This window comes from Xyrauchen texanus, chromosome 35 (genome assembly GCF_025860055.1).
Source record: "Xyrauchen texanus isolate HMW12.3.18 chromosome 35, RBS_HiC_50CHRs, whole genome shotgun sequence".
Taxonomy (NCBI): domain Eukaryota; kingdom Metazoa; phylum Chordata; class Actinopteri; order Cypriniformes; family Catostomidae; genus Xyrauchen; species Xyrauchen texanus.
In genome coordinates this window covers 23,775,345-23,801,975 of record NC_068310.1, presented here as the reverse complement: position 1 = coordinate 23,801,975, position 26,631 = coordinate 23,775,345, and the positions used below count along the sequence as shown (strand labels likewise).

The 26,631-nt window shown below is 39.3% G+C and overlaps 1 protein-coding gene across 6 annotated transcripts in view; it reads left to right on the top strand.

Moving 5' to 3' along the window:
- Nucleotides 1–26,361, top strand: part of LOC127628959 (adenosine deaminase-like) — a 40,491-nt gene extending 14,130 nt beyond the window's left edge. Inside the window, exons 4-13 of one of the 6 annotated variants that reach the window (XR_007968721.1) lie at nt 4,524–4,667; nt 7,341–7,456; nt 16,282–16,406; nt 19,593–19,664; nt 19,983–20,084; nt 20,672–20,762; nt 21,326–21,407; nt 21,619–21,851; nt 24,325–24,392; nt 25,068–25,119. Coding sequence is in view for 3 of the 6 variants with exons in the window: in XM_052105955.1 (XP_051961915.1) it covers nt 4,524–4,667; nt 7,341–7,456; nt 16,282–16,406; nt 19,593–19,664; nt 19,983–20,084; nt 24,325–24,392; nt 25,068–25,197; nt 25,388–25,492 (862 nt within the window). In the remaining 3 variants the exon portion in view is untranslated. Of the gene's footprint in view, nt 1–4,523; nt 4,668–7,340; nt 7,457–16,281; nt 16,407–19,592; nt 19,665–19,982; nt 20,085–20,671; nt 21,584–21,618; nt 21,852–24,324; nt 24,393–25,067; nt 25,198–25,387 lie in introns of those variants that run through there. The other 5 variants (XR_007968722.1, XR_007968720.1, XM_052105955.1 and 2 more) reach the window with 5 other exon arrangements.
- The last annotated feature ends 270 nt before the right edge of the window (nt 26,362–26,631 follow it).

The following is a 26,631-nucleotide window of genomic DNA, read 5'->3' as shown; positions in this document are numbered from 1 at the left end:
GAGGGAGAAATTGCTACAAACACTGCGACTGGGGGGCAGCGGGGCCTGCCCAAGGGAGACCCAGGTCCGCCAGTAGGGGGACCATACTGCGGAAATACACACAGGGGGATTAGACGTTCTACGTGCTCGGACCTGAGAGAAAACGGGACGAGACCAACTCAATCCTGAGATTGTAAAATCTCGTAAAGTATTGGGTGTTGCCCAGCCTGCTGCTCTGCAAATGTCTGCTAGGGAGGTGCCGTTGGCCAGTGCCGACGAAGATGCCACACTTCTCGTCAAGTGTGCTTGAACCCGCAAGGGGGTGGGCACAGCCTGGGTGTGATTGGCCAAAGCTATGGCGTCAAAAACCCAGTGGTAAAGCCTGTTTGGAGGCAATGTTCCCTTCGAGGATAGTAGAGTGGATGAGTGAGGAGGCCGATTGCGGGCAGTGAAAGGTGGGGGGGGCATGGCTGTGAGCGGCGCCCGGGCCCGAAGAACCAATCGTCGTGCCATGAGGGAGGAGGGTCCCAGGCCAACCCCACGCTCACACGGCCCAGGCAAGCATGTCTGCCATCTGGGTGTCAGCCTCAGACTGGGCGTGCTGACCCGAAGGTGGCAGTTTAGTCGAGTCTACCATGTCAGACGCAGGGATGCTCTCCGATGCAGCGGCATTTGTCATTGAGCTCAGCGGACTCGAGGGAGTAAACAGACTGGCCATGAGGTGAGCCGCACTCACCTCGAGCCCAGACGGAAGTCAACGAGCATGCCGGGGGGCATGTGGTTCGTGGGGATCTACCCGGCAAAACAGAGCCCGCTGCCATCCCCAAATTGCCTCCATCACCAGCCGGGTCATCCTCAATCCCATGGGAAGGAGCGATGCGGGGGGGGGGCGGTTGGAGTGGCGTTCCTTTTTAGGAAGGAAAGCCGCACAAGAATTGTTGCCATATTTAAGTTATCGCAGAGAGAGCTCTACAGAGGTGAGTGGAGCAGAAATGATCTCAGCTCGCTGATCGCACAACCGCTCAGCTCCGAAGAAGAAATCTGAATGAACAGATGCACGATTCCCTCCTTTTATACCCATATGTCTGGGGGAGGGACATGCAAATTCTGTCTGCTAAATTGTCATTGGCCTTTTCTCAAGTTCAGAGGTAAGCGAGGCCTTCAACAAAGTCCCCTAGTGTCGCTTCATTGGACACAATGTCGAGTGAGCAACAGACGGAGAACAAATGTTATGATTTCCAATATAGAATTGTCCCAAATGCCACCTTAAACCCATACAGAGTCCCCACTTTGTTGATGTAATGCTGCATAGCCTTTCAGGTAGTAGTATTAGCAGCACCCATCTGAATCATAAAATGGCAAATGGGACAACTTACAGTCTTGTGGAATTTTGAGTCTTCACTGTCAAATTATTAAAGGGATAATTCAACCAAAAATGAAAATTCTGTCATCATTTACTCATCCTCATGTTGTTCCAATCCTTTGTAACTCTCTTTCTTCCATGGAGCACAAATGGAAATGTTATTCATAATGTTAGTCTCAGTTGCCACTGACTTTCATTGCAGCTGCTTTTTTTGTTTTTTTTTTAATCAATGAGGGTGAATGGTGACTGAGGCTGTCATGTATTCTGCCGAAAATCCTCTTTTGTGTTCAACAAAATAAATAAGTCATACAGGTTCATAAATTACTACAGAATTTTCATTATTTGGTGAATTATCCCTTTAAAAGGTAGTATAAACTGTTGAATGTAACTGTTGTGTATAGACCGTTATTCACCACAAGGATGTTTACAATTACATAAAACAAGTGTGTTACATTAAACACTTATGCTCAAGCGTACGTCACCATGGCAACTGACATATACCTCTGCGTAGGCTTGTCTCATGTTTGCCCCATAGGGTTGTGCCGATGGACGATATCATCATCCATCGTGATGGCTGACCAACATCACGATGTCGAGCCACCATCGTGATGCCACGCCCCCTTTTGCGAGTCTTGCTAGTGTGACCCACTAATCCTAGTCTCTTCTATAGTTAACCTAAAAACTTTGCAGGGATTGCTCTGTAAATTAAATTGAGAATATAACTAATGCATATATGCTATTTTAAATACTGTAGTATATGCCAGAGACGTGACGTGTTAGTCTGTGAAAATACAGTGTCAGGCAGGCTACACAAATATTGATCTTGACATTGTTAGCTTCTTGTCTTTTTTTTACATGTCTTACACTGTACATTTAGATTAAAATATTTTATGTTGTAGGCTACAAGAAAATAGCCTTTATTAATTAATTATTAGTAGTTGTAGCGTCTCAGAAAATCTTGCTCATTGTCACATAGCTCTTGTACACTGAAGCGGCAGTTTAAGATAAACCCAGACCAGCGAACGTCAAATAACTTTTGTCTGGTTAATACTTTTAAAGAAAAATTTCCTTGGCCATAAATCCATAATGTCAAATCAAATGAAAGAAACAAGGTGAATATGAATAACACACATTTAATAAAACATAGAAGAACAACAAATAAAGAACTAGAAAACGGAACAACACTCAGACCGAAACTCGGCATTAACATTTCACTTATAATTAGCAGCACAATTAACTTCAGCACAGGCTACAAAATAAATTATGTTATTGAAATATTGTAAAGTGGTCATATGAACTACACAAATGAGCGTTTAAAAAATAATATTCAAAATCGAATAGCTCCATAACGGATGGCGAAAAATGCGTAAAGAAGTCTAATATCTTTCACCATAGACCATGTTTAAATTTCGATGTTTCTGGCCAGAAATACCAACATATTCACTTTATCTGGTTTTAATAAGCTGCGGATTGGAGTAACTACACTACCCGCTGTGCTGAAGACCCGCTCTGATGGAGTACTGGTAGCACATATGCACAGATATTTCCGTGCTAATCTTGCCATGAACGGAAACCTTTTGTCGTTCGTTTTCCACCAAGTCAGCGGGTCCTCTTCCCCATCAATGGCCATTTCCTGCAGGTACATGGTCATTTCTGCCTCGACCTTTTGCTCATCAGTGAGCGTGGCTGTGGCTTCGCAAGAAGGCTGCCCAAAGACGACTTTTTTTTCTTAGGCGCAATATATTAAAAAGCCCGGATGAGTACTAATTAGTTGGGCTAGTAAAATAACGAAATTATAGTTTTTAAGTGGAAAATAGTATTTATGTAAAGAGATATATTAAAATAAAAAGTGCACAACTCTTCTTAAGTGAAAGCTAAAAAAAAAAAAAATGCTTCATGTGTCGTGCAACCTACTGATAAAGCGCCGACGATGGGTTGGGTTTAGTAAAATAACGAAATGATAATTTTTCATATAATTTTTGAAAATTATATGAAATTATATACCACCCCAGTTATCATCGTCCATCGCGATGTTTTACTGTCAACATCGTCAACTGCCAATTTAGGGGACATCGCCCAACCCTATTGCCCCATCCATGCACACTGTCATCAAAACAGTCTGGATAATGTGGTATTTTCCACATGTGTCCACTCAGATACAAAACAGCTGGCAGTTTTGTAGTCAGGAAGCTGACATGCTTAATTTAAATGAATTTCTCATCCACTGAAGCTTTAAAAGGGCCTTGTTTGCAGTATGCACCTCCCCCACAACAACATGAGGAACTCACTGGCTGTTGTTGGCACCCACTGGACTCTTTATTGTCTAATGCGGTAGGCAGGCACAATTCATGTCATGTGGTGACAACGGAAACATGCTTTTTTGCTGCATTCAAATAGCACTTTTATTTAGCACGTTTTAGCATAATGTTTACCCAGAGAGTGTTCATATGTATTTTCCTATAGACTCAAAGGGATAGTTCACCCAAAAATTTCTGTAATCATTAACTCACCCTCATGTTGTTCCAAACCTATTTGACTTTCTTCTGTGGAAAACAAAAGTAAGGCTCTTTTTAGAAATTTTTTTTTTTTTACATAAATCATTAATATTCGATTCAATAATATCAAGAAGTTTTCTCAGGTTTACTCCTGAAGACCTGAACAAAATTTGTTTCGTTTTTTACTTCACACATTGAGGGTTTAAAGGGATCCTCCCTTTAGACTTGACATTTTAAAATATAAAAATTATTTTGAAATCAGTAATTAAAGCATGTTCATCATAGAAGAAGTGTATCTACTGTAAGTAACTGTTTCTTGTGAATTGTATTTTTATTCATTTTAAATAATTTAGTGTTCCAGTTAATTGACCCAACTTTCAAATGAGGAATACAAAAACATCATCCTAAGGAGGCAGTAACATGATAGTTGCATTAATACAACATTTCACAACTACTTATAAATGAAAATGTGACATATTAAAGCATTTTAAGAATGTTTTTATATAGAAAGTTAAAAGAAAGGGCAATAAGAAAGTGCATAAAATATTTTGAATCAAATGGTAACAGAAGAGATATGTTTCTTGTAGATAATGAAGGACTCTGTATGTCTCGAAGGTCATGAGGGGCTGTTCGGGTTGTGGGTGGGGCTGTCATGGTGTCTTATCTCATCCATGTTCCATCCACAGGGGTGACAGAGAGGCCATCAAGAGGATAGCTTATGAGTTTGTAGAGACAAAGGCCAAAGAGGGAGTGATCTATGTTGAAGCGCGATACAGCCCTCAGTTCCTGGCCAACAAAGGAGTGGATCCTCTACCGTGGGGACAAAAAGAGTGAGTGTACTCTCGTATGGTAATCATATGAGATAATCATCTGTGTACAGTATATTTGAAAATATATTTTATTGTCTGTTTTTATGTTTTGGTGTCACCATGGTTTCTTAAAGGGGTCATGACATGGTTTTTTTTATTGTATTATTATGTTCCCTTAGGTGCAATTATAGTATTAATATATTTTTTTTTAAGAAAAACTTTTAAAATCTAGTGATTTATGACCTTTTCCCACCCTGTTTCTCATCCTCTGATTCAAACAGTCTGTTTTGGGGCGTTTTCCATTTAAGACTTCAGTGTTAACGCCCACTGTTATGATTGGCTAACGTCAGTGCCTATGTATCAATTATTGACGCCCCAGCCAGAACAATATGCAAGTAAACTAAGTAAAAACACTGTGATTATTCATAATGAATGAAATTGCACTTTAAAAAGTAGTTTAAAGTTTAAAATAGATTACTTACAGTTTGCGTCGTCGTTGTTCCCAGAATAGTCGGCACGGACTTATCTTTGAGCAACAGTTTTCTGGCAAAGCCAGCATCATATTGAGATTTGTTCTCAAAACAGTCATCCTTAAAATGTACAGAACAAGCGCTTAAGTTAACACTGCCGTGACTGGGACGTCCGCAAAAAATAAACTGCATCCATTTTTCCCTGACGTCTGGATCTTTCGGCAGCTTATTCAGAGGTTTTGTTTGACCACAGCCAGGAACAGCACATCTGTGTGGCATCAGTAATTTTCCTGTGCACAAGTAGTCTCTGTCAGAGCTAGCTGTCCATCGACTGAACACTTGTGAGGCGTACGGCGATACTGAAATGAGCGTAGTTGTCTTGCGCTTAAAGCGTAGTTATCTTGTGCTGGAGGCGGTCATATGCAAACGCTGGTACGTCACTTCTAACCGTCACGTCACTTCTAACCATGAATCCAGAACGAGCTGTATTTTGAGTTTGATTAAATAAATGATTCGTTTAGAATGGGGAGGACGTCTTAAAATATTAAACTTGCAGGACGTTTTAATGATACAAAGACCTCTTATATACCAAAAGATCAAGGCAAATTTGGTTTCTCATGTCATGACCCCTTTAAAAGTATTCTCAGTCTTGGACTTATACTGACACCTAGAGTTAACCGATGACATTTCAGAAATCCACTATTTGCTGTCAGGGATGATTAAATTGCTCTGTGAGCAAAAGTGTATGATAATAGAGTGCAACAGTCTGGTTCTGGAAGTAAAAATCCAAGTCATTTTTATTTTCATAAGGGATTAATTATTATTTAATTATAATTATTATTTATTATATTAGTGAACTTATAAACTTTTAAAGACAGACCTATTGTGAGCTCTGAGGATGTTAATGCATCTCTGTCAAAGTCATCAATCTGCATTATTTAAATTATTTTTCTTTTTTTAAATCCTGTTTAATTGTTGAATTCATGCTTAAAGGGATAGTTTGCCATGAAGGGAACGTTGAAAATTCTCTCATCATTTACTCATCCCAGATGTATGACTTTCTCTCTTATGCAGTACAGAAATTAAGATTTTAGAAGAGTGTTTCAGCTCAGTTGGTCAATACAATGCAAGTGAATGGTTGCCAACATTTTTAGGCTCCTAAATCCATATATTCAGACACAATTTAATAGGTGTGCTTGATAAACAGATAAATGTTTAAGTCTTTATCATAAATTCTCCTCCCTGCCCAGTAGGGGGCGATATGCAATATGGGGAAATTGAAGTTGAGATTGACGGAGCAGGGAGGAGAATTTATAGTAAAAAAAATAAATAAATAGTGATCTGTGTAACAAGTTCCTTTGGGCAATGGAGTTGACAGGAGTCAACAAGGCAGTTCAGGCAAGGTTTTTTATTTCCTTTCACCTCAGGTTCACAGTACTTACTGCAGTATTTTCACTCAATCAAATAACACAAATAATCTTTGTGTGGAACACACAGTCAGACCATCAGTAAGCATCAAGCTCATACTCTCTCTCCCTCTCTCCTCTTCTCTGGTGAGCTGGTAGCCTTTAATTCTCCCTCCTCTATCACTATAACAAGAGAAAGGTGTTGGAGATAATTGCAACCCAGGTGACGAGCCTTACCGCTCTCCCTCTCCCGCAGACAGACACACGACCACGACCCCGACCCCGACCCCATCCTCACAATCTGTTTCTCACCTACATCTATCATATTGCTTGTAAAGGTATGGATTTAACCACCAGAGTCGTCTAGATTACCTTTATGTTGCACTTTTGGATTTTGGAGCTTAAAAATTTTGGCACCCATTAACTTTGTGTGGACCTACAGAGCTGAGAAATCTTTGTTTGTGTTCAGCAGATAAAAGAAAGTCATACACATCTGGAATGGTATGAGGGTGAGTATATGTTGAGGTGATTTTCTTTTTGGGTGAATTTACCCATTAAGGACTACACTACTGATAATCCTAAATGCCACGACCGCCTACTCCCATGACATACTGCACTTAAAGAGTCAAGTCGGTTTTCCTACACTCTCAAAATACTTATATGTATATAATTGTGCTAAACTTCATGTGATTGTAGTTATTTATCTATTACTATTAATTTCTTTTGGCATGACATTTTTTTAATTAAAAAAAAAAAAAACTCATTCATAATAATGCAGCTCTGGGCTTGTTCTAACCATCCTCTCCTCTTCCTACCAGAGGGGATGTCACTCCAGAGGATGTGGTTCGCCTGGTGAATCAGGGCTTTAGCGAGGGGGAGAAAGTCTTCAAAATCAAAGCCAGGTCCATTCTGTGCTGCTTGCGTCACATGCCAAGTAATTCACCCACACCCCCACTTCCACAGTGTGTGCTGTGTGAAGCCATGCCTTATGTCAGTGTTTCCCAACCTTTTTTCTGCCACGGCACACTTTCTACGACTAAACAATTCTACGGCACACCTCACGAGGGTCGCTGTCCTTTTTCAGCATATCGCTTCCCCCTTCGGCATATCGTGGTGCCCGTTCTGGATAACGCAGTGTCATATTTCAGCTTAGTCCCGGTTCTCCCGATAGCCAGTCCGCCCCTGATCGGCCACAAAGTGCGTTGGCCCACTGGGAAAATGCCCGGTATGCCAGATTACCAATCCAGCCCTACACACCACTATCCCACATAGTCTAACCAATGTCAAAATTTTTCCTTTTCAAGAACTTGTTCATGTTTTCTGTCCATCTTAGTAGTGTGTTTACTTGTAATGTTTTAAATTCGGCTATGCAAAAAACAAAACAAAAAACAATTCACATAGGTAGGCTACGCTGTTTGAGGTCACATGTGGCAAGAGCGCTAAATGGGTACGGAAAAAATTCTATTTAATTAAAAGAAATTATGAGACATTCAATGTCTCTTCACAAATTTGGACAGTTTTTAAATATTTCTTGTTGCTTAGTACTCAAATACATTATTGGTGAAGCAAAAACGAGTGTGAAAAACACTTTGGTGTAAAGTCACTTCATAGACTTCAAAGTATTCTGCAGCGCTGAACAAGTCATGTGAAAGACCCTTAACGCGTATTAATATCACTCACTTTTGCACATGAATCATTGCTCTTCACAGTCACAAAAGTGACCAATTATGGTTTCAAAACAGTGAATTTCTCTGAAAGGTGAGGAGTTTGGATCCCTGAAATTACGATTCTTTTTTTTTTTTCATGCATTTATTTATTTTGTGGAATTTTATAATTTTCCATGGCACATATGACAATCTTTCACAGCACAGTGGTTGGGAAACACTGCCTTATGTCATCCTTGAGGTTAAAACCATTAATCCACTTCTGCTCTCTTCTCATGCTCAAAGGTGTTTAATCATCTTGGCACTCAAAACAGCCACCTCTTAAACTACATGTCCAAACGTTTGTGGAAATTCCCTTCTAATTAATGGGTTTGGCTATGAATTTCCATGTTGGTCCAGACTAGTTTCTGCTGGTGGATCACACCCAAGATGTTCAAGCTATATAAGAAGCCTGCTAGGGACACCAACACACTAGCATCCCATGTTGGTGACCAGCACCTAAAACACAACTATGCTGGGGTTTTTTCAGCAGGGATTCCAGTGAAGATAAAACTTAATTCTAGGCCATAAAATGACATTCTAGCTAATTATGTGTTTCCAAATTTGTGGAAACAGAATTGGTGGGCCCTTTTTGTCCCAGTGTGGCAATGCACCTGTGCACAAAGCAAGGTCCACAAAGAAGCTGAATGAAAGATAAAGAGAAGAAAAGAGAAAAGAAAAGAACCATGCCTAGCATCAGCCTGACCAGACAGCTGCTGTTGTGGTGAATGGGAGCAAATCCCTGCAGCCAAGTTCCAAGCCTTCCCAGAAAAGTAGAATATTTTATAGCAGCAAAGAGTTGGAGGGATACAAATGGTTTTGAAATTAAATGTCCAAAAAGCAAAGTGTGGTGTTTTGGTGGCAACATAATTTTGGCAACATACTTACTGTGTTACGGTAATGAGAATAATCATTGAAAACAATACACCACACCACCGACTCTAGAAGCTTGTGGCAGGGAATTAAAATAATCACAGACTACAAAGGGAATAAAAACTCAGCCGTGAACAACGCTACCTCTCTCCCGGATGAGCTAAATACTTTTTATGCTCGTTTGGAGGGAAATAACACCGCCCTCGCTGAGAGAGCTCTCGTGGCCGAAATTACAGAGATTAGTTCACTCTCCGTCTCTTTAGCGGATCCTATCCCGATCCTTCCGATGGGTAAGACTTTCCACCAGCATAAACTTTCCATACAAGACTTTCACCCACTGTACCACTTTCCAACTTCTGCACTTTTGTATATGGTTGTGTGACAATAAAAATTATTCGATTTTGATTTTAATGTCTATATGCAAAAAAAAAATGTATTATTTGTTTCTTTGAATTTTTTTAATAAAATAAGACCAGGACATTTTCTTTACAGGTTTTGTGAGACTCACCCACTTGGAAACACAACATATTTGTCACGTAGGAGGAAATACGTCACCTACAGATCTTTCATCTTGAGAAAAAACTAAATGTTACATTTTATACTGTACATACAAAACTCTTCATCTGGTGAAAATATAGGCTATAAAATCTACATTTGGTAAATACTTGCAAACTGAGCACTGTAACAGAGCCAAGTCTAGACCCACAGTCCCTGGTGTGTTTCCGGCTTGTTTACAGTTAAAAGTCCAGCGTTATGTACCAAATATTTGTTTTTCTTGTTAGGGCCCAAGCCTTGAAAAGGCAAGGCCCTATTGTTTTCGTTAGAATATTATTTTTCTTACGACTATTCGGGCACTTTTGGGGCTCTTAACGTGCTCTAAAACTCTTGAAACTTTGCACAGGGGTCAGAACCCGCGGCCATTAGGGCCAAGCTGAAGCTGGTACCGGGGCGTGGCAGGGGGGCTCGACGGCGCCCCCTGGAACGGGGTCCGAAAACTTGGTCCATAAATCAAACACGCTTGCATGTAATAATATGAAACTTGGTACACATAGATCTCATCGTTTCATATGTCCTTCATACTTTTACTTTTTACCCCAGCCCAACAGGAAATTGTCTATTTAGGGTTGTTTGGAAAACGCATGCAATGGAATTTGAAATACTCCTCCTAGAGAATTCCACCAATCGCCACGAAACTCGGTCAGCATGAAGTCAAGACACTGAGGATGAAAAATTGCCGGCGGATTTTTGATATCTCGAACCGTTTGGCCGTGGGGAGGAAACGAAATGATGGCGCGAAAAGAGAAACAGGAAGTGTGTTATAACTTCTGCATACATTAATTGATCTCGATGAAACTTCAGCAGTGTGTTCGCTGTAACAGGCCGATCGCATGGATGTGACTATTGTGAGTCAAAGTTATAGCGCCACCAACTGGCAGAAGGAAGTGTGTCACTTTCAAAATGCTTTGAAATCACCCTCGTATTTTTACCCGATTTACTTAAAACTTTTGGTGTGTAATGTAAACACACGGCAGATGTAGACATGTGAAAGGATTATTGATATCTTGGATACTGTTGCCGCGGCAATGCTACAAACTCGAATATTCTTTTTTTATGCTTTTGAGACTCTTAGCATTCTTGAAATTGCATGAAACTCGACAGACACATCACATTTATTAGCCAGTAGACATGTGCAAAGTTTCAGAAACGGGCGTGGTGCAGGGGCTCAGTAGCGCCACCTTTTGACAAAAGTGAGGGGTTGGTTTTACACTTTGACCCACAGTCACAAAACTCAGTAATTATATTGTTCTCATCGAGCCGGACAACTTTCTAATTTACAGTCATTAGCTCAGACCAACAGAAAGTCAGATATTTTGGTTTGAATGTGGATGTTTTGGAGAATTTTCTCTGCCTCTCCCACTGACCCTACGTGTCTGGGGGGAGGGGGATGATTTGGCTGTTGAGTGAGAATGCTTTTATTTTTGTTTTTCAAGGTTTTGGGGCCTTTAACGTGCTCAAACTCTTGAAACTTTGCACACGGGTCAGAACCCGCGGCCATCAGGGCTGGGCCGAAGATGGTACCCGGGCGTGGCAGGGGGGCTCGACAGCGCCCCCTGGAATGGGATTCGAACACTTGTCCATATATCAAACATGCTTGCATGTAATAATATGAAACTCGGTACACTTGTAGATCTCATCGGGCCGAACAACTTTCGTGCTCTAAGTTTTACGCCAGCCCAACAGGAAGTCGGCTATTATGGGTTGTTTGGAAACACATGCTCTGGAATTATATATATTCCTCCTAGAGAATGAATCCAATCGCCACCAAACTCGGTCGGCATGAAGTCAAGACATTGAGGATGCTACATTCCGGAGGGATTATTGATATCTCGAACGGTTTGGCCGTGGCAAGGAAATTGATTTAGGACTAAAAAAGGACACATAAAGTGTGTTATAACTTAGTTAGTTCTATCTACAGTTACAAAACTCGGTGTGTATATTGTTGTCGTCAAGCCGAACAACTTTCTAATTTACAGTCATTATCTCCGACCAACAGAAAGTCAGATATTGTGGTTTGAATGTGGATTTCTTGGAATTTTTCTCTCTCTGACAGACAGAGTGCCCGCTCCCGTTCTGTGTTTTTTCTCTCTGTCTCTCTCTGACAGACATAGTGGCCCTGCCATTCTGTCTGTGTGTGTGTGTGTGTGTGTGTGTGTGTGTGTGGGGAGGTGGGGGAATTTCTCTGTTGGAACTTTGAAGCTCCAAATCGCCCTGAACATAGACATCCCAAATCATTGAAAAGTACAAATGGTATTATTTAAAGTTTTTTTTATTTCTCTCTTATGTTGTAAAATGCCACGTTTTTGAATGGCATGTAAAATGTAAAAATAATTCCTCAATCTCCATTTTTTTCTCTGATCTGTTGCTATTTTAATGATTTAAAAATCAAAGCACTGACCATTTAAAGTGTGAGCTTGTACATTTTGAAATAGTTATAAACAGTCACAGCAATGCAGTGTTATTATGTGCCTAGATAGTCTTTCAAATAAAATGAGTTTACCCCAAAAAGATATTTCTCTCATCATTTACTCACCCTCAGGCACGTGCACACATAGACATCAAAGGGGGCTTGAGCACCTGCCCTTTTTCTTCCTCGAGAGAAAGTGCCCTTTTTTCTGGGGTGTTTTTTATTTATTTTTATAAATAAATTAATATATATATTCCTGTTTGCACACAGCTTCCCTGTCAAACAAATATATTTATTAAATAAAAATCAAAACATCAGGTCGGTAGATGAGATTTTGTCTATGCCCGCCCTCCCTCCCTCCCTCCACGTGCGTGTACAGTGCCTCGACTATACAGCTAATTAGCCAAAAGCAAATATAGTTAACTTGTGTCTTGCTAACATTCATGACTCATGAGCTACTAGCTAATGTAATAGGTTAGCTAAAGTCTAGCTAAGGCAATATATCATGGCCATACAGGCCAATATATACTGTACTTATTGGAGACATTACAGGTGAATACAGTCAAATTTGTGTGATGTACTTAACATAATGATAAATAATCGTAAGATATTATATCGTATGCTATGTATTGTGAATACACCCATGTTAAACATAAAAATGTACTTCCATTGCATATCATAGGAACACATAAGCGTAAATTATAATTACATTGATAAACCTGTACAAAGACCTCCAGATAAATACTGGCTGCAAAAATATTGACCTATGACATCCTATGACATAAAAAATTATTCTTCATTTGAAATCTCATAGATGTGACTATTGTGGTTCACGGTCCTAGGCCCTGTCCCAAATGGCACACTTCATATGAATTTTCAGTCTTGTGTACTTATTTCATGTGTCCATTAACTCCATGAGACCGTAGGGTGTCTCATTTTTCATTTTAGGTATCGGAAGGGTGCTCACGCATACTTTGTGGTCGATATGTGCCCTCAATGCGCACTTTTGCAGTGCAAGCTCTACAGCACACATCTTCTCGACAGTCAAAGCGAGGTTACATTATTGCCCATCATGCACATCAACCCTAAAGGCACAGGGGGTGGCAGTGCCACCGGCTTGGGCCCGCCATCGCTGCTCGCAGCTATATTTATTATTGGGATTGTTGTTGCACAATGAACTACTTTTTGATTTAAAAAAAACAAACAAATTTGAAATAGATTTAAAAAAGAACTATTTTCCGATTAATCGGTCGTTCATCTTTTCAACCATCGTATCGGCAAAATCCACTATTGGTCGTACTCTACTATATACACTGGCGGCCAAAAGTTTGGAATAATGTACAGATTTTGCTGTTTCGGAAGGAAATTGGTACTTAAATTCACCAAAGTGGCATTCAACTGATCACAAAGTATAGTCAGGTCATTACTGATATAAAAAAAACAGCACCATCACCATTTGAAAAAGTTATTATTTTATAGACAGGCCCCATTTCCAGCAGCCATCACTCCAACACCTTATCCTTGAATAATCATGCTAAATTGCTAATTTGGTTCTAGAAAATCACTTGCCATTATTTCAAAAACAGTTGAAAGCTATTTGTTCATTAAATGAAGCTTAACAATGTCTTTGTGTTTGTTTTTGAGTTGCCACTGTATGCAATAGACTGGCATGTCTTAAGGTCAATATTAGGTAAAAAATGGCAAAAAAGAAACCGCTTTCTCTAGAAACGCATCAGTCGATCATTGTTTTGAGGAATGAAGGCTATACAATGCTTGAAATTGCCAAAAAAACTGAAGATTTCATACAAAGGAGGACTCTACAGTCTTCCAAGACAAATGACAACTGGCTCTAACAAGGACAGAAAGAGATGTGGAAGGCCAGATGTACAAATAAACAAGAGGGTAATTACATCAGAGTCTCTAGTTTGAGAAATAGATGCCTCACATGTCCTCAGCTGACAGCTTCATTGAATTCTACCCTTCAACACCAATTTCATGTACAACAGTAAAGAGAAGACTCAGGGCTGCAGGCCTTTATAGGAAGAATTGCAAATAAAAAGCCACTTTTGAAACAGAAAAGAAAAGGTTGGACCAAGAAATACAGACATTGGACAACAGATAATTGGAAAAGTACAGACTAGACTGTAAGGTACGTGTGAAGTGCCTGACAAGACATGGCAAGTGCTACAGGAAGCGTGGGTTCACCCGAGTATCCGGACAATCTGACAGCTAGAATGACAAGGATCTGCAAAGCTGTTATTGCTTCATGTGGAGGACTTTTTTTACAAGAACTCTGTAGTTGTTTAAGAAATTGTTTTTCAAATTGCAATTGTAATTTTTCACATTATTAATGTCCTGACTATACATTGTGATCAGTTGAATGCCACTTTGGTGAATAGTATAAATTTCTTTCCATAAGAGCAAAATCTGTACATTATTCCAAACTTTGTCTGGCAGTATGTATATATATACATCAACAATAGACATATACTGAACAAGTTTCACAGACATGTGACTAACAGAAATGGAATAATGTGTCCCTGAACGGGGGGGGTCAAAAATAACAGTCAGTATTTGGTGTGGCCACCAGCTGCAGTAAGTACTGCAGTGCATCTCCTCATGAACTGCACCAGATATGCCAGTTCTTGCTGTGAGATGTTACCCCACTCTTCCACCAAGGCACTTGCAAGTTCCCAGACATTTCTGGGGGGAATGGCCCTAGCCCTCACACTCCGATCCAACAGATCACAGACGTGCTCAATGGGATTGAGATCTGGGCTCTTCACTGGCCATGGCAGAACACTGACATACCTGTCTTGCAGGAAATCACACACAGAGCAAGCAGTATGGCTGGTGGCATTGTCATGCTGGAGGGTCATGCCAGGATGAGCCTGCAGGAAGGGTACCACATGAGGGAGGAGGATGTATTCCCTGTAACACACAGCATTGAGATTGCCTGCAATGACAACAAGTTCAGCCCGATGATGTTGTGACACACTGCCCCAGACCATGACCGACCCTCCACCTCCAAATCGATCCCGCTCCAGAGTACAGGCCTCGGTGTAATGCATTCCTTCAATGATAAACACAAGTCTGACATCACCCCTGGTGAGACAAAACCGCAACTCGTCAGTGAAGAGCACTTTTGCAGTTTTGTCTGGTCCAGCAAAGGTGGGTTTGTGCCCATAGGCAATGTTGTTGCCAGTGATGTCTGCTAAGGATCTGCCTTACAACAGGCCTACAAGCCCTCAGCCCAGCCTCTCAGCCTATTCCGGACAGTCTGAGCACTGATGGAGGGATTGTGCATTCCTGGTGTAACTCATTTGTTGTTGCCATCCTGTACCTGTCCCACTGGTGTGATATTTGGCTGTACCGATCTTGTGCAGGTGCTGTTACACATGGTCTGCCACTGCGAAGACAATCAGCTGTCCATCCTGTCTCCTTGTAGCACTGTCTTAGGCATTTCACAGTACTGACATTGCAATTTATTGCCCTGGCCACATCTGCAGTCCTCATGCCTCTATGCAGCATGCGTAATTCACATTCACGCAGATGAGCAGGGACCCTGGGCATCTTTCTTTTTTTTGTTATTTTTCAGAGTCAGTAGAAAGCTCTCTTTAGTGTCCTAACTGTTACCTTAATTGCTGTTTGTAAGCTGTTAATGTCTTAATGACTGTTCCACAGGTGCATGTTCCTTAATTTTTTTATGGTTCATTGAACAAGCATGGAAAACATTGTTTAAACCCTTTATAATAAAGATCTGTAAAGTCATTTGGATTTATACAAAACTATCTTTAAAATACAGTGTTTCTTTATTTTGCTGAGTTTATATAAATACTGTATATATACATCCAAGTTTGTTTTTAAAGATTTTAAGTAACATAGTATGATAAACTTGATACATTTACTATTAACAATGCATGATTAGTGACCATATAAAAATCAGCCAATATTGGAGGGTTTTATATTGTACATTTATAATGTTTCAATGCCTGATTTCACTTCAAGCATGTCAAATTATGTATAATAATTTTAGCACTGGCCATATGATAACACTAATTATTGGTTACTGGTATTGTTTGTTTTCTATATGCATCTCTGTTTCGTATTATATTCAACATTCAGTATATGAGATACAGAGATGTAACTGACACCCAAAGTAATGACTGTTGTCATCTTATGCTTTAATGTCGCCATGTGTTTGCATCGTCTGTGCAGATTGGTCTATGGAAGTGGTTGAGCTATGTAAGAAGTATAGTAATGAGGGAGTCGTGGCTGTAGATCTAGCTGGAGATGAATCAATGAACTGTGAGGCATGTCCAGGACACATAAAAGCATTTGAGGTAAAAAGTCACTTACTGTATACTCCACTCACTAATTGCAGGGTAATTGTTATGAAAATAAACTACTGTAAAAACTACTGCAAACCTATTATTGAGAGCTGTATGGTAAAACTACACGTTTAACATTATTTTAAATGTTTAATGTTTTAAATGTTTAATTTATTTGGCTGCATTGCTCTCATTAGATAACTCTGTGAAAGTTCAACCCATCTTTATTAGGCCTGTTATGAAACTACTGTGCCTGCACAGAATTCGTAGAATCTCAAAGAACATACGCATATAATAAATGCATGTCTTATCAACCTAAATAGTTTTGTCAAAGGTCTTCTTCCTTTCTTATGTCATAGTTATTTATATTAACAAGCCATTTGCTATGGAAAAATTTTACTTTGGCCAGGACTATTTGAATAGCTTTATGCATGCAGTTCTCTTTCAGTCGAGTCATTCGACAACTCACTATGGGACACACCTCTTGAGTGGTCATCCATGAATCCCTATGCAGTCATGCCTAACAGGCTGCTGGCCAGTGCACTAGGGAAGTCCCGCCCCTTCCCTATATAATCAGCAGCACTGGCCCAAAATGGCATCCTACATCTCTTCACAAGTGGCATCCAAGCTACAATTCCTTTTTGAGTGCATCTAGTTTTGAAAACTGTTGGCTAGATTCAAATGCCATAGACGAGCTACCACTTGTTGTAGGACGTCAAGCCAAGTAAAACAAGAGTTTTACTGAAGAAACCGGAAAACGCTTTACCAAGCAATATAAATTTAAATAAGAAGTCTCAATTTACCAGTTGAGGATGGCTTCTCCCAAGAAGTCTGTCAAGACAAAACCACCATCTCACTGTTGTCCTGGAGCATGTGGATTTTCTATGTCAGCCAGAGATCCACACATTATGTGTTCAGTGTTTCTGGGCCTTGAGCATGCCCTCGCAGCATTACGGACACTGGTCTCCTCCACACAGTGCAGTAAACTCTCACCTGGAGTACTGTGCAGGAGAGCAGTGTTCGTGCAGGATGTGTGTCATGATCAAATACAAGGAGGAGACATGACCATGTCCACCAAAGAGACGGAAACCTCGCATCTGATTTCGCATCTGATTATTAGAGTATTACTGTTGTTTTTATGGATGAAAAATAATGCTCAGACTATAGAACTGCTTTGTTCTTTTATTGCTTAAACACTATAAAGTCTCTTGGTAGATTTCGGCCATGAACGACTCAAAATTATTCACTGACTCACTCATAGCAAATATGATGACAATTTCTCACCACCTAGTGACATTTCCAGAAGGGGTCACTGAAATAATCAGTTAAAAAAATTGAACATTCTGAAACAGAAGCAAGCCTCACCAAAATACTCTTTATTTTGCAGCTAATTCACGATTATAAACTCGAATCACTAAAATATCTGGAATTGGTGCTTTTAGCTTATTCTATAAAAAAATATCCCCAGAAACATTTGTAAATATACAAATTAGAAAATAAGCAAATTTGATGTTTTTTCAGTACCCATTTAGCACTCTTGCCACCTGTGACCTCACACAGCCAACCTATGTGACTTGTTTTTTTTTTTTTTTTGCATTGCCGAATTTCAAACATTACAAATAAACACGTTACTAAGATGGACAGAAAACATGGACAAGTTCTTGAAAAGGAAAAATATTGAAAATGGTTAGCCTATGTGGGATAGTGGAATATTGTAGAACGTTTTAGTCATAAAAACTGTGCCGTGGCAGAAAAAAGGTTGGGAAACACTGACTTATAAGATCAGAGGAAAAACTATCAGCAGCAGGGTATGCAACTCTGCATGATGCTTGCTGACGGGCATCGATTAAACTGGGTGTCGACTGGCCAATGCCTGATCTGATCACATGGGGTAACCTCCTCTTGGTTACTACAATGTGGTTCTTGCTCTCAGTGGGGCTCGTGATGAGTTGTGCATGGATGCTGCGGACAATAGCATGGAGCCTCCACACGCGCTGTCTATTTGGTAACAAGCCACATGATCAGATGTGCGAATTGATGGTCTCAGACATGGAGGCAACTGAGATTCGTTCTCCACACCCGGATGGAGGCGAGTCACTACGCCACCACGAGGACTTGGAGAGCATTGGTAATTGGGCATTCCAAATTGGGAAGAAAAGGGGAGAAAATAAATAAAAAAATGTGGAAGCAATGACTCACTCACTGGATAGTGGAAGCCGTTAAGTTGGCTAATTCAGTGAAGGGACAGTTGTTATCAGGAAGCCTGAGAGCCCATTCTACAAGGGGAATGGCTGATTCTTGGGCTTTATTCAAGGGAATCTCCATAGAGGATGTTTGTGCGGCAGCTGATTGAGCTTCCCTTTACACATTCGTGAGGTTTTATAAGTTGGATATTACAAGATCTGCTTTGACAAAGGTAGTGCTGGAGGAACAGTCTTTAAAAAGAAGGATGGATAGACCCTAATTAGTCCAGGTTTCCTAATGTTAGGCCTGTTCTGATTACTGAATAAATGGGCATTATCTATATCCCATAGTGATATGTCGAACAAGTCGACCGAAAGAGAACTTTAGGTTATGGTTGTAACCCGGTTCTCTGAGGGAGATGAGTGTGACATTTCACCAAAGGGCCCATAATTCATCTGCTCAGAAGAGCTGTAACATATGTCATTTTGGGCCAGTGCTACTGATTATATAGGAAAGGGGCAGGGCTTCCCTGGTGCAGCAGCCTGTTAGGTGTGATCGCAAAGGGCTCACCATGTAAGAGGCATTAATTTAATGATAATAACCTTGTTGGATGCTAGATGGTAGAAATGATAACGTGGGTTTTTTTTTTGTTTGTTTAGGTTTTTTCTTGTTTTGTTTTTGTTTTGTAGTTCTAGTTTAGTTTTTCAGTATAGTTGTTATTTAATTTTATTAAATGATAATTTTTGCTTTGTTTTTTTTTGTTCTTTCAGTTAATTTATGGTAGTAACCTTGCTAGATGTTAGGATGCTAATGTAGTTTTTGTTTTGTTGTTCTAGTTTAGTTTTTCCAGTATATTTAGTTTGTATTCAATATTAGTTAATGATAACCTTTCAAGATGCTAGATGGTAGGATGCTTTTATGTTTTTTTCTCCCTTTTCTGTGATCTGTCTGTGCAGAAAAACATGTTGTAGGTAGTTCACAATCTGTGTGATTATTGAGTTTTGTTTTTGACAGAAAGCAGTCACATATGCAGTCCACAGAACAGTGCATGCAGGGGAAGTGGGCACTCCCTCCACTGTGAGAGAGGTATGAATCTTCTTTTTTGGTCAGCATTTAATATATGACCTATTCAGCAAGAAAACCCTAACCACAGTATGTGCTTTACACAGAAACATAAAGTTGCTCCTTGTGCTATCTTCAGATGTAAAATTGTCAAAAAATGCTGAGTTGGTACTTCACTGTAGACTTTAGGGTATTCTGTTAGGAAATTCTGTCTGTGAAGTAAATTTAACTTAATAATTTTCTAGATAATTTAGAAAACATAAAAGAAAACACTTGGCTCATTTTTCTAAAAGACGTGAACACACTTGCCAACTCTTCCAAAAATGTGCATGACCTTTTTAGGCTGTAGAAGTTCTGAAAGCAGAACGTATTGGACATGGCTACCACACGTTGGATGATGAAGCATTGTACAAACAACTGCTTAAAGAAGACATGCATTTTGAGGTAAGAATATTTAAGGATACTTGTCTTGCAAACTTTCCTTCATTGTTGAACAAGATGACAGTCTTCAGACAGTTCTAAGAACCGCTTTGAGACATAATCTTCTTTACTTGAAATCTTCAATAATCATCATTAGCGAGATTAAACAAATGATATTGCCATGCATACCATTATATTGTACACTGTAAATGTTCATAATTCTCTGGACTCTGGTCTTGGTCAAAGTGCTCAGCTATAGTAATGACTCAATATTTCAATAATTTATGACTGATTAGCCCATTCTATACACAAATCCGGCGAAACACGGAAGTAAAGCAGCACCGCCATTACTGCGGGCCTTGCTGCTGCGGAAGTAGCGTGTTGTTCTCGTAGGCGGCTGTAGCAGATGTTAGCTGTACTGTACAAAATGTTATTTTTATTTAGTTTTTTTTGTACGTATGCTGTCCAGTGATGCCGGGAAGAGCGTGTTGTGTGGTTGGCTGTTTTAACAACAGCATAAAACTACAGGCCTGGAGTAAAACCGTTTGTAAAATTCACGAACCTTTGTTGCACATTGACTGCCCATGTTTACGGCCATACGGGTTGCACAGAGTTCCTGGTCGAGCGGAGGACCAAGATGTGCGTCAAAAGTGGATGAAACACATAAACCGAGATGGCTTCACGACAAACAAGAACACTGTGGTAAGTTTGGCTCTGACTGTTCCATTTGTTAATGCCACCGATTGCATGCAGTGGGTGTAACATACAGTGAAACAGCGCTAGCTAAGTTTGCTAGCAATATCTTGTTGCTGTGTAACTGGAACTTTCTCAAGCTCTTACGTTACTGCTTGGTAAACTGAAGTTCCTCTCTTTGCATCAGCTTAAATGTTAGTCCTCGTTGCTTGCTTTGGATAAAAAGATAAAGTACTATGTCAACTATAAATAGATGTTCGTCCTTGCAGAAACATAATATGTGCCATATAGTACATCTGATACAACAGGAGACTTATCACAAAAGACTAGACAAAACAAATAAGATGGACATGACAGGATAAACAACAGTTTTGGCCCTCACCCCACAAAAAGAAGAACAATCATATACACCCCCTTTCACGCATCATAAATAGGATGGTAAAGTGCAATTGTGCATGTTTGACGTTAACTAAGAGAAAGTGCAGAGTGCTAGTGCTGTCTTGTTTACACTTATTTGAGAAGTACTTTTACCGCCAATGCATCGCTCAATGCATCTTCGTTACCACTCTAAGGTGTGTGGGATACATTTTCCTGATGGACAACCTACAAGAGAAAACCCCTATCCTGTGTTGTTCATGGGTTTATGAATGTCATGTAAGTAGTAGCCATTTTTGTATATATTTATACATATAATATGTATATATTATAAATATAATATATACATGTATATTATGTATATATTATATAAAAATATATGTTGCACATATTACTTGGATAGCCATATTATTGCATCACATTTCGTTCATTTAAGTATGCTTGATTGTCATGTTTAACTAATGCACCTCTCTTCTTTTTTTCCCTTTAGGTAACACCAGCTAGACCTCCCCCCAAAAGAAGATGTCTTCAGCCATTACACCAGAACTCAACCACTGAACCTGAAGCTATGGAAACAGATGTGGATGTCGGGAATTTGGAGAATATGCCTCTGCAGACATGTGATGTCGGAACCCAGTGGCCAGATCACATAGAGCACAACTACAGTTTCAACTGCGGTAACAAGCCGATGAAGGACTGTGGGACTCAAACAGATCCAACACCGTCAGTATCAGCACATAATTTAAATAACAAAGACTTTATATTTTATACAGGTTTATGTGCTGACAGTTTCTGGCAACTTTTGCAAATCTTGTCGACCTTTTTCTCACAACCACTTAATACCAAATTGGCCCTCCATGAACAATTTTTGCTTGTTTTAATGAGACTCCGTTTGGGGCTATTGTTTACTGACTTGGGTAAACGATTTGGGGTCAGTAGAAGCACGGCATTTGAAATATTTACATTTTGGAGACCAATACTTGCAAGATTCATGAGGGAAAAGGTGATTGCTTGGTTGCCCAGGGATACACTGAACAGAATCAGGCCCAAGACATTTCACAAAAACTATCCTAAAGCCACATGCATCATTGACTGTACAGAGGTCTTTGTACAAAGGCCAAAGAACTTAAGAAAAAGATCACAAACTTACAGCAATTACAAACATCATAACACATACAAACTGCTATACTGTATAGCCCCCAATGGCTATGTCATGTTTGTATCAAAGCTTTTTGGTGGAAGGGCCAGTGATAATTTCATCACAAAGAACAGTGGTTTTGTTCATCACCTGATCCCTGGTGATGAGATTTTAGCAGATTGTGGATTCACCATCATGGATATATTGCCTCCAGGAGTGAGTCTAGCTCTTCCTGCATTCACACGTGGACGTAAGGAGCTGTCTGAACACGAGGTGACATCCACACGTCGCCTAGCTAATGTCAGAATTCACATTGAGCGAGCAATTCGAAGGCTGAAGGGTTTTAAGATTTTGTGTAATGTTATGTCTGGTAGGTTGCAAAGTGTTGATGAGATTGTAAGTATTTGTGCAGGGTTATGTAATTTGCAACCTCAGTTAATCCGTAACAGTACTGAATGAATAAAAAACACCTGAAATGTGTGTGTGTGTGTGTGTGTGTCTCTCTCTCTCTCTGTCTGTGTGTGTGTCTGTCTGTGTGAGTGTGTCATGGGCTAAGTTGTCATGGGAAAATGTGAGTGTGATTATGGTTATTATTGTATAGATTATGTCCTTAGGTTAAAGAAGGTCACAGTATACCAAATATGAATTTGTATTTCAACAGAAAATCTAACAAAGCAACCAACAGTTTCAGACAGCAATTGCAAATAATTAAAATGAACAGGTTTAAACTGTAAACAAATGTCGAACTCTTGATATGTGTATTAAGTTGCCATAACAATGCAATGCAGTGAAAATTTACAGTTGTAAACCGTGAACAAATGTCGAGCTCTTGATCTGTGTATTAAGTTGCCATAACAATGCAATGCAGTTAAAATGTACAGTTGTAAACAGTGAACAAATGTCGAACTCTTGATCTGTTTATTACCGCTAAGTTGTCATGGGACAAGCACATTAAAGTGTAAATAACTACTTGAGCCCACAAATTTTCATATGAACATATTAGCAACACAGCTAGTAATGACAGCGTTCGGTTTTATTGTTGTCATCAATTAATACACGTCTTAATTACATTACATTACTTTACATTTGGCTGATGCATTTTTACATTAATACATTATGTTGTCAATAAATTACCTTTATCTGTAAGTTTGGGCCACTGCCTGACATCATCTACCCAATGTAAACCAGACATTTTATTTCATGAGCAGGATCCGCTTTCATTGAAATATCATTAGAGGGCCGTCACCGTCACACTTCGCAGGCCCGCAGTAATGGCGGCAGGCAAGATGGCGGCGCCCATAGAGTTTGCGGCGGATTTGTGTATTGGACCTCTATATGTGCAATATATGTCATGTCAAACAAGTGGTATATGCAAACAAATGATGCTGGACCTATTTTCAGAACCAACTTCACTTTCCTGAGCCAACTTTGTGATTTATGTTTAATCATATGGCCTCATGGGGAGTTTTTGTGGATTTAAACTTATGAAGTCAGTTCCCCTCAAGTTCACACATTTACTGTGTTCCTCTAAGGCTTGGCAACCAAGAAGTGTCCAAATTCATTTTGTCTTCATTTTGAACAGTCTGTCTACCATTTTCTTATTTATTAGAGCTAACCTTTATACATCATGTCCACTTACCTCACCAATGTAAAAAAATGATGTAGCCAATGCATTCTCACAGTGTACACTAATCACAGATTTATTATTTATGTTGTCTGTTTTATCTAACACACCTGATTCAAGTAATTAGCTCTTTAGCAGAGTGCCCAATGACCTAAATTGGGTGCATTAGATAAGAAAGACATAACATGTTCTGGGGGCCAGGGCCCTCTGGAGTAAGATTAAGAAACACTGAAGTGGAGGATTAACTGAAATATAAACTTGTACTGCCCTCTGCTGGACAGTATTTCAACATCCGTGTATATAAACACGTGTCTCTGGACATTCTATGAATATACTAATATTTACATTTTAGCAGAAGGAATATTTATGAAATGTTTAAATGTACATGATGTTGCAATGCCACTGTGATCCTGATTTGTGTTTCCCCACTCTAGATGTGTCCTGTTTCTAGTAGATTGACAGGAGCTTGTAACCCAGACTTCAAGAAACATCCTCTCATCAGGTATTGGATTCACAGAGCTTAACATTATGATTGTCACATTTCATGCAAAGTAAAAATATATAGAACAGAGGTGCCTAAACTGAAATCTGCTAAATTAATGTAATGAAAAGCTGTGTCAATGGCATATATATATATATTATTGACAAAGTTGGCCCGTGATGACCTTTTATTTGGCACGCCATGCCATATAGATGTGCGAAAAATATATACAGTATATATATATATTTTATTTTAGATTTTTTTTTTCACTCATCATATGCGGCAAGGCGGGCCAAATAAAAGGTCATCGCGGGCCAACTTTGGTCCATGGGCACTGGTTTGGGCATCGCTAGAAAGTAGGCTTATATTTGTATATATTTCTGTACTTAAACTTTGTTGTTTATTTTTTATACATATACTATTGTGTGTATATATATATATATATATATATATATATATATATATATATATATATATATACACTGTATATACATACATGAGAACCAAAATTGCATAAAATATTAAGTCTTTTCAGAATATACAGTATATTTTGAATTGTTTATTTGTCTTATTCCATTGGCAAATTGTTTTTGAAGCAAAAACAAGAAAACAAGACACGAATGATAAAAACAATTTTGCATTGTATTACAGAGGAATTAAGGGATTTCTCTCTTTAATCTTATAATGCGTTTTTAGATTCAGGGAGGACAAAGCCAACTACTCCTTAAACACAGATGACCCCATGATCTTCAACTCCACCTTGAACTCAGATTATCAGGTGGTGCTGGAAGACATGGGTTTCACTGAAGAGGAATTTATGAGACTGGTGAGACACAATTTGCCAAAGTGGCTCCCTTCATTCTTTGTGTGTGTGTGTGTGTGTGTGTGTGTGTGTGTGCATGAATGTGTGCGCGTTTTTGTGCGTGCGTGTTTGTGTGAGATGCCCACATAATGGTGAAAAGGGCATGTTTTTCTGAATAAGTGCTGAATTGACCTGTCTGCTTCTCTTCCCACAGAACATAAATGCAGCTAAGTCCTGCTTCCTTCCTGCAAAGGAGAAAGAGGAGCTTGTTAATCAACTTTATGAGGCCTATGGCATGCTGAATAGCTCCGGCTTTTGAGCACAACACTGTTGTAAACAACTATGCAGCATGCAGAGCCTTTCAGAATGATTGCCTTAACACAAGTGAATGTTTGCCCTAATTCCATGAAACTTACCTCTCAGAAAGCTGGAGAAATCATAACCACATTTTCCAGTAAAATATTTGTGACCTCATTGAAGATCTAATAAGTCAACTTTGATATTTAGATGTAAACATGCAATTTATCAACTTAAAGTAAACGTTACATTTACCACATTTATATTCCACTAGCCACTGTTTGACAAAAGGGATGTCAGTCTGGTATATTATCCAGACAAATTTAAAATATTCATAAAGTAAACCGTCCCAAAGGAATCTAATAAATGTCCTTATGAATTAATATGATCCCTATTATATCCTGTTTCTTTGCTTTTTCTTTTTTTTCTTTTGCTTTTAGCGATTCAAATGACCCTTCACAAACCAGAGCAGGTAAAACAACATATATTCACATATTCATGAAGTACAATACACGTTCATAATACTCATACAGATTCCACAAGTACAATAAATCCAAACATATCAAATAGTCAACAATTCCAAACATATCGAATAAAAACAAAAAATACAAATCATAAAAATTCATAACTCCTCAGTCCATTCAAAATACTTTTAGGAATGCCTTTTGATCTTGTGTATTGTTCATAGCTTGAATTGTATCCTGTTCAAAATAAAAAACCCTAAATAAAAACAAATAAAATACAATTAGCACAAAGTAACTAACGAATTTACAATATCCCATATGAATGAACAACAGCAAAAAAGAGAGTTGCACTAACACTTTCCCTAGCATGACTGATTTATCGTCAGTCTCTGTTTAAATCAGGTTAGGTGCACAATTTCTCTCCAAACACGGCTTCAGCGGGAGATTCAAACATTCCATACACTGCTTCAGCGGGAAATTCAAACATTCCATACACGGCTTCGGCGGGAGATTCAAACATTCAATACACTGCTTCGGCGAGAGACTCAAACATTCCAAACACGGCTTCGGCGGGAGATTCAAACATTCCATACACTGCTTCAGCGGGAGATTCAAACATTCCAAACACGGCTTCAGCGGGAAATTCAAACATTCCATACACGGCTTCGGTGGGAGATTCAAACATTCAATACACTGC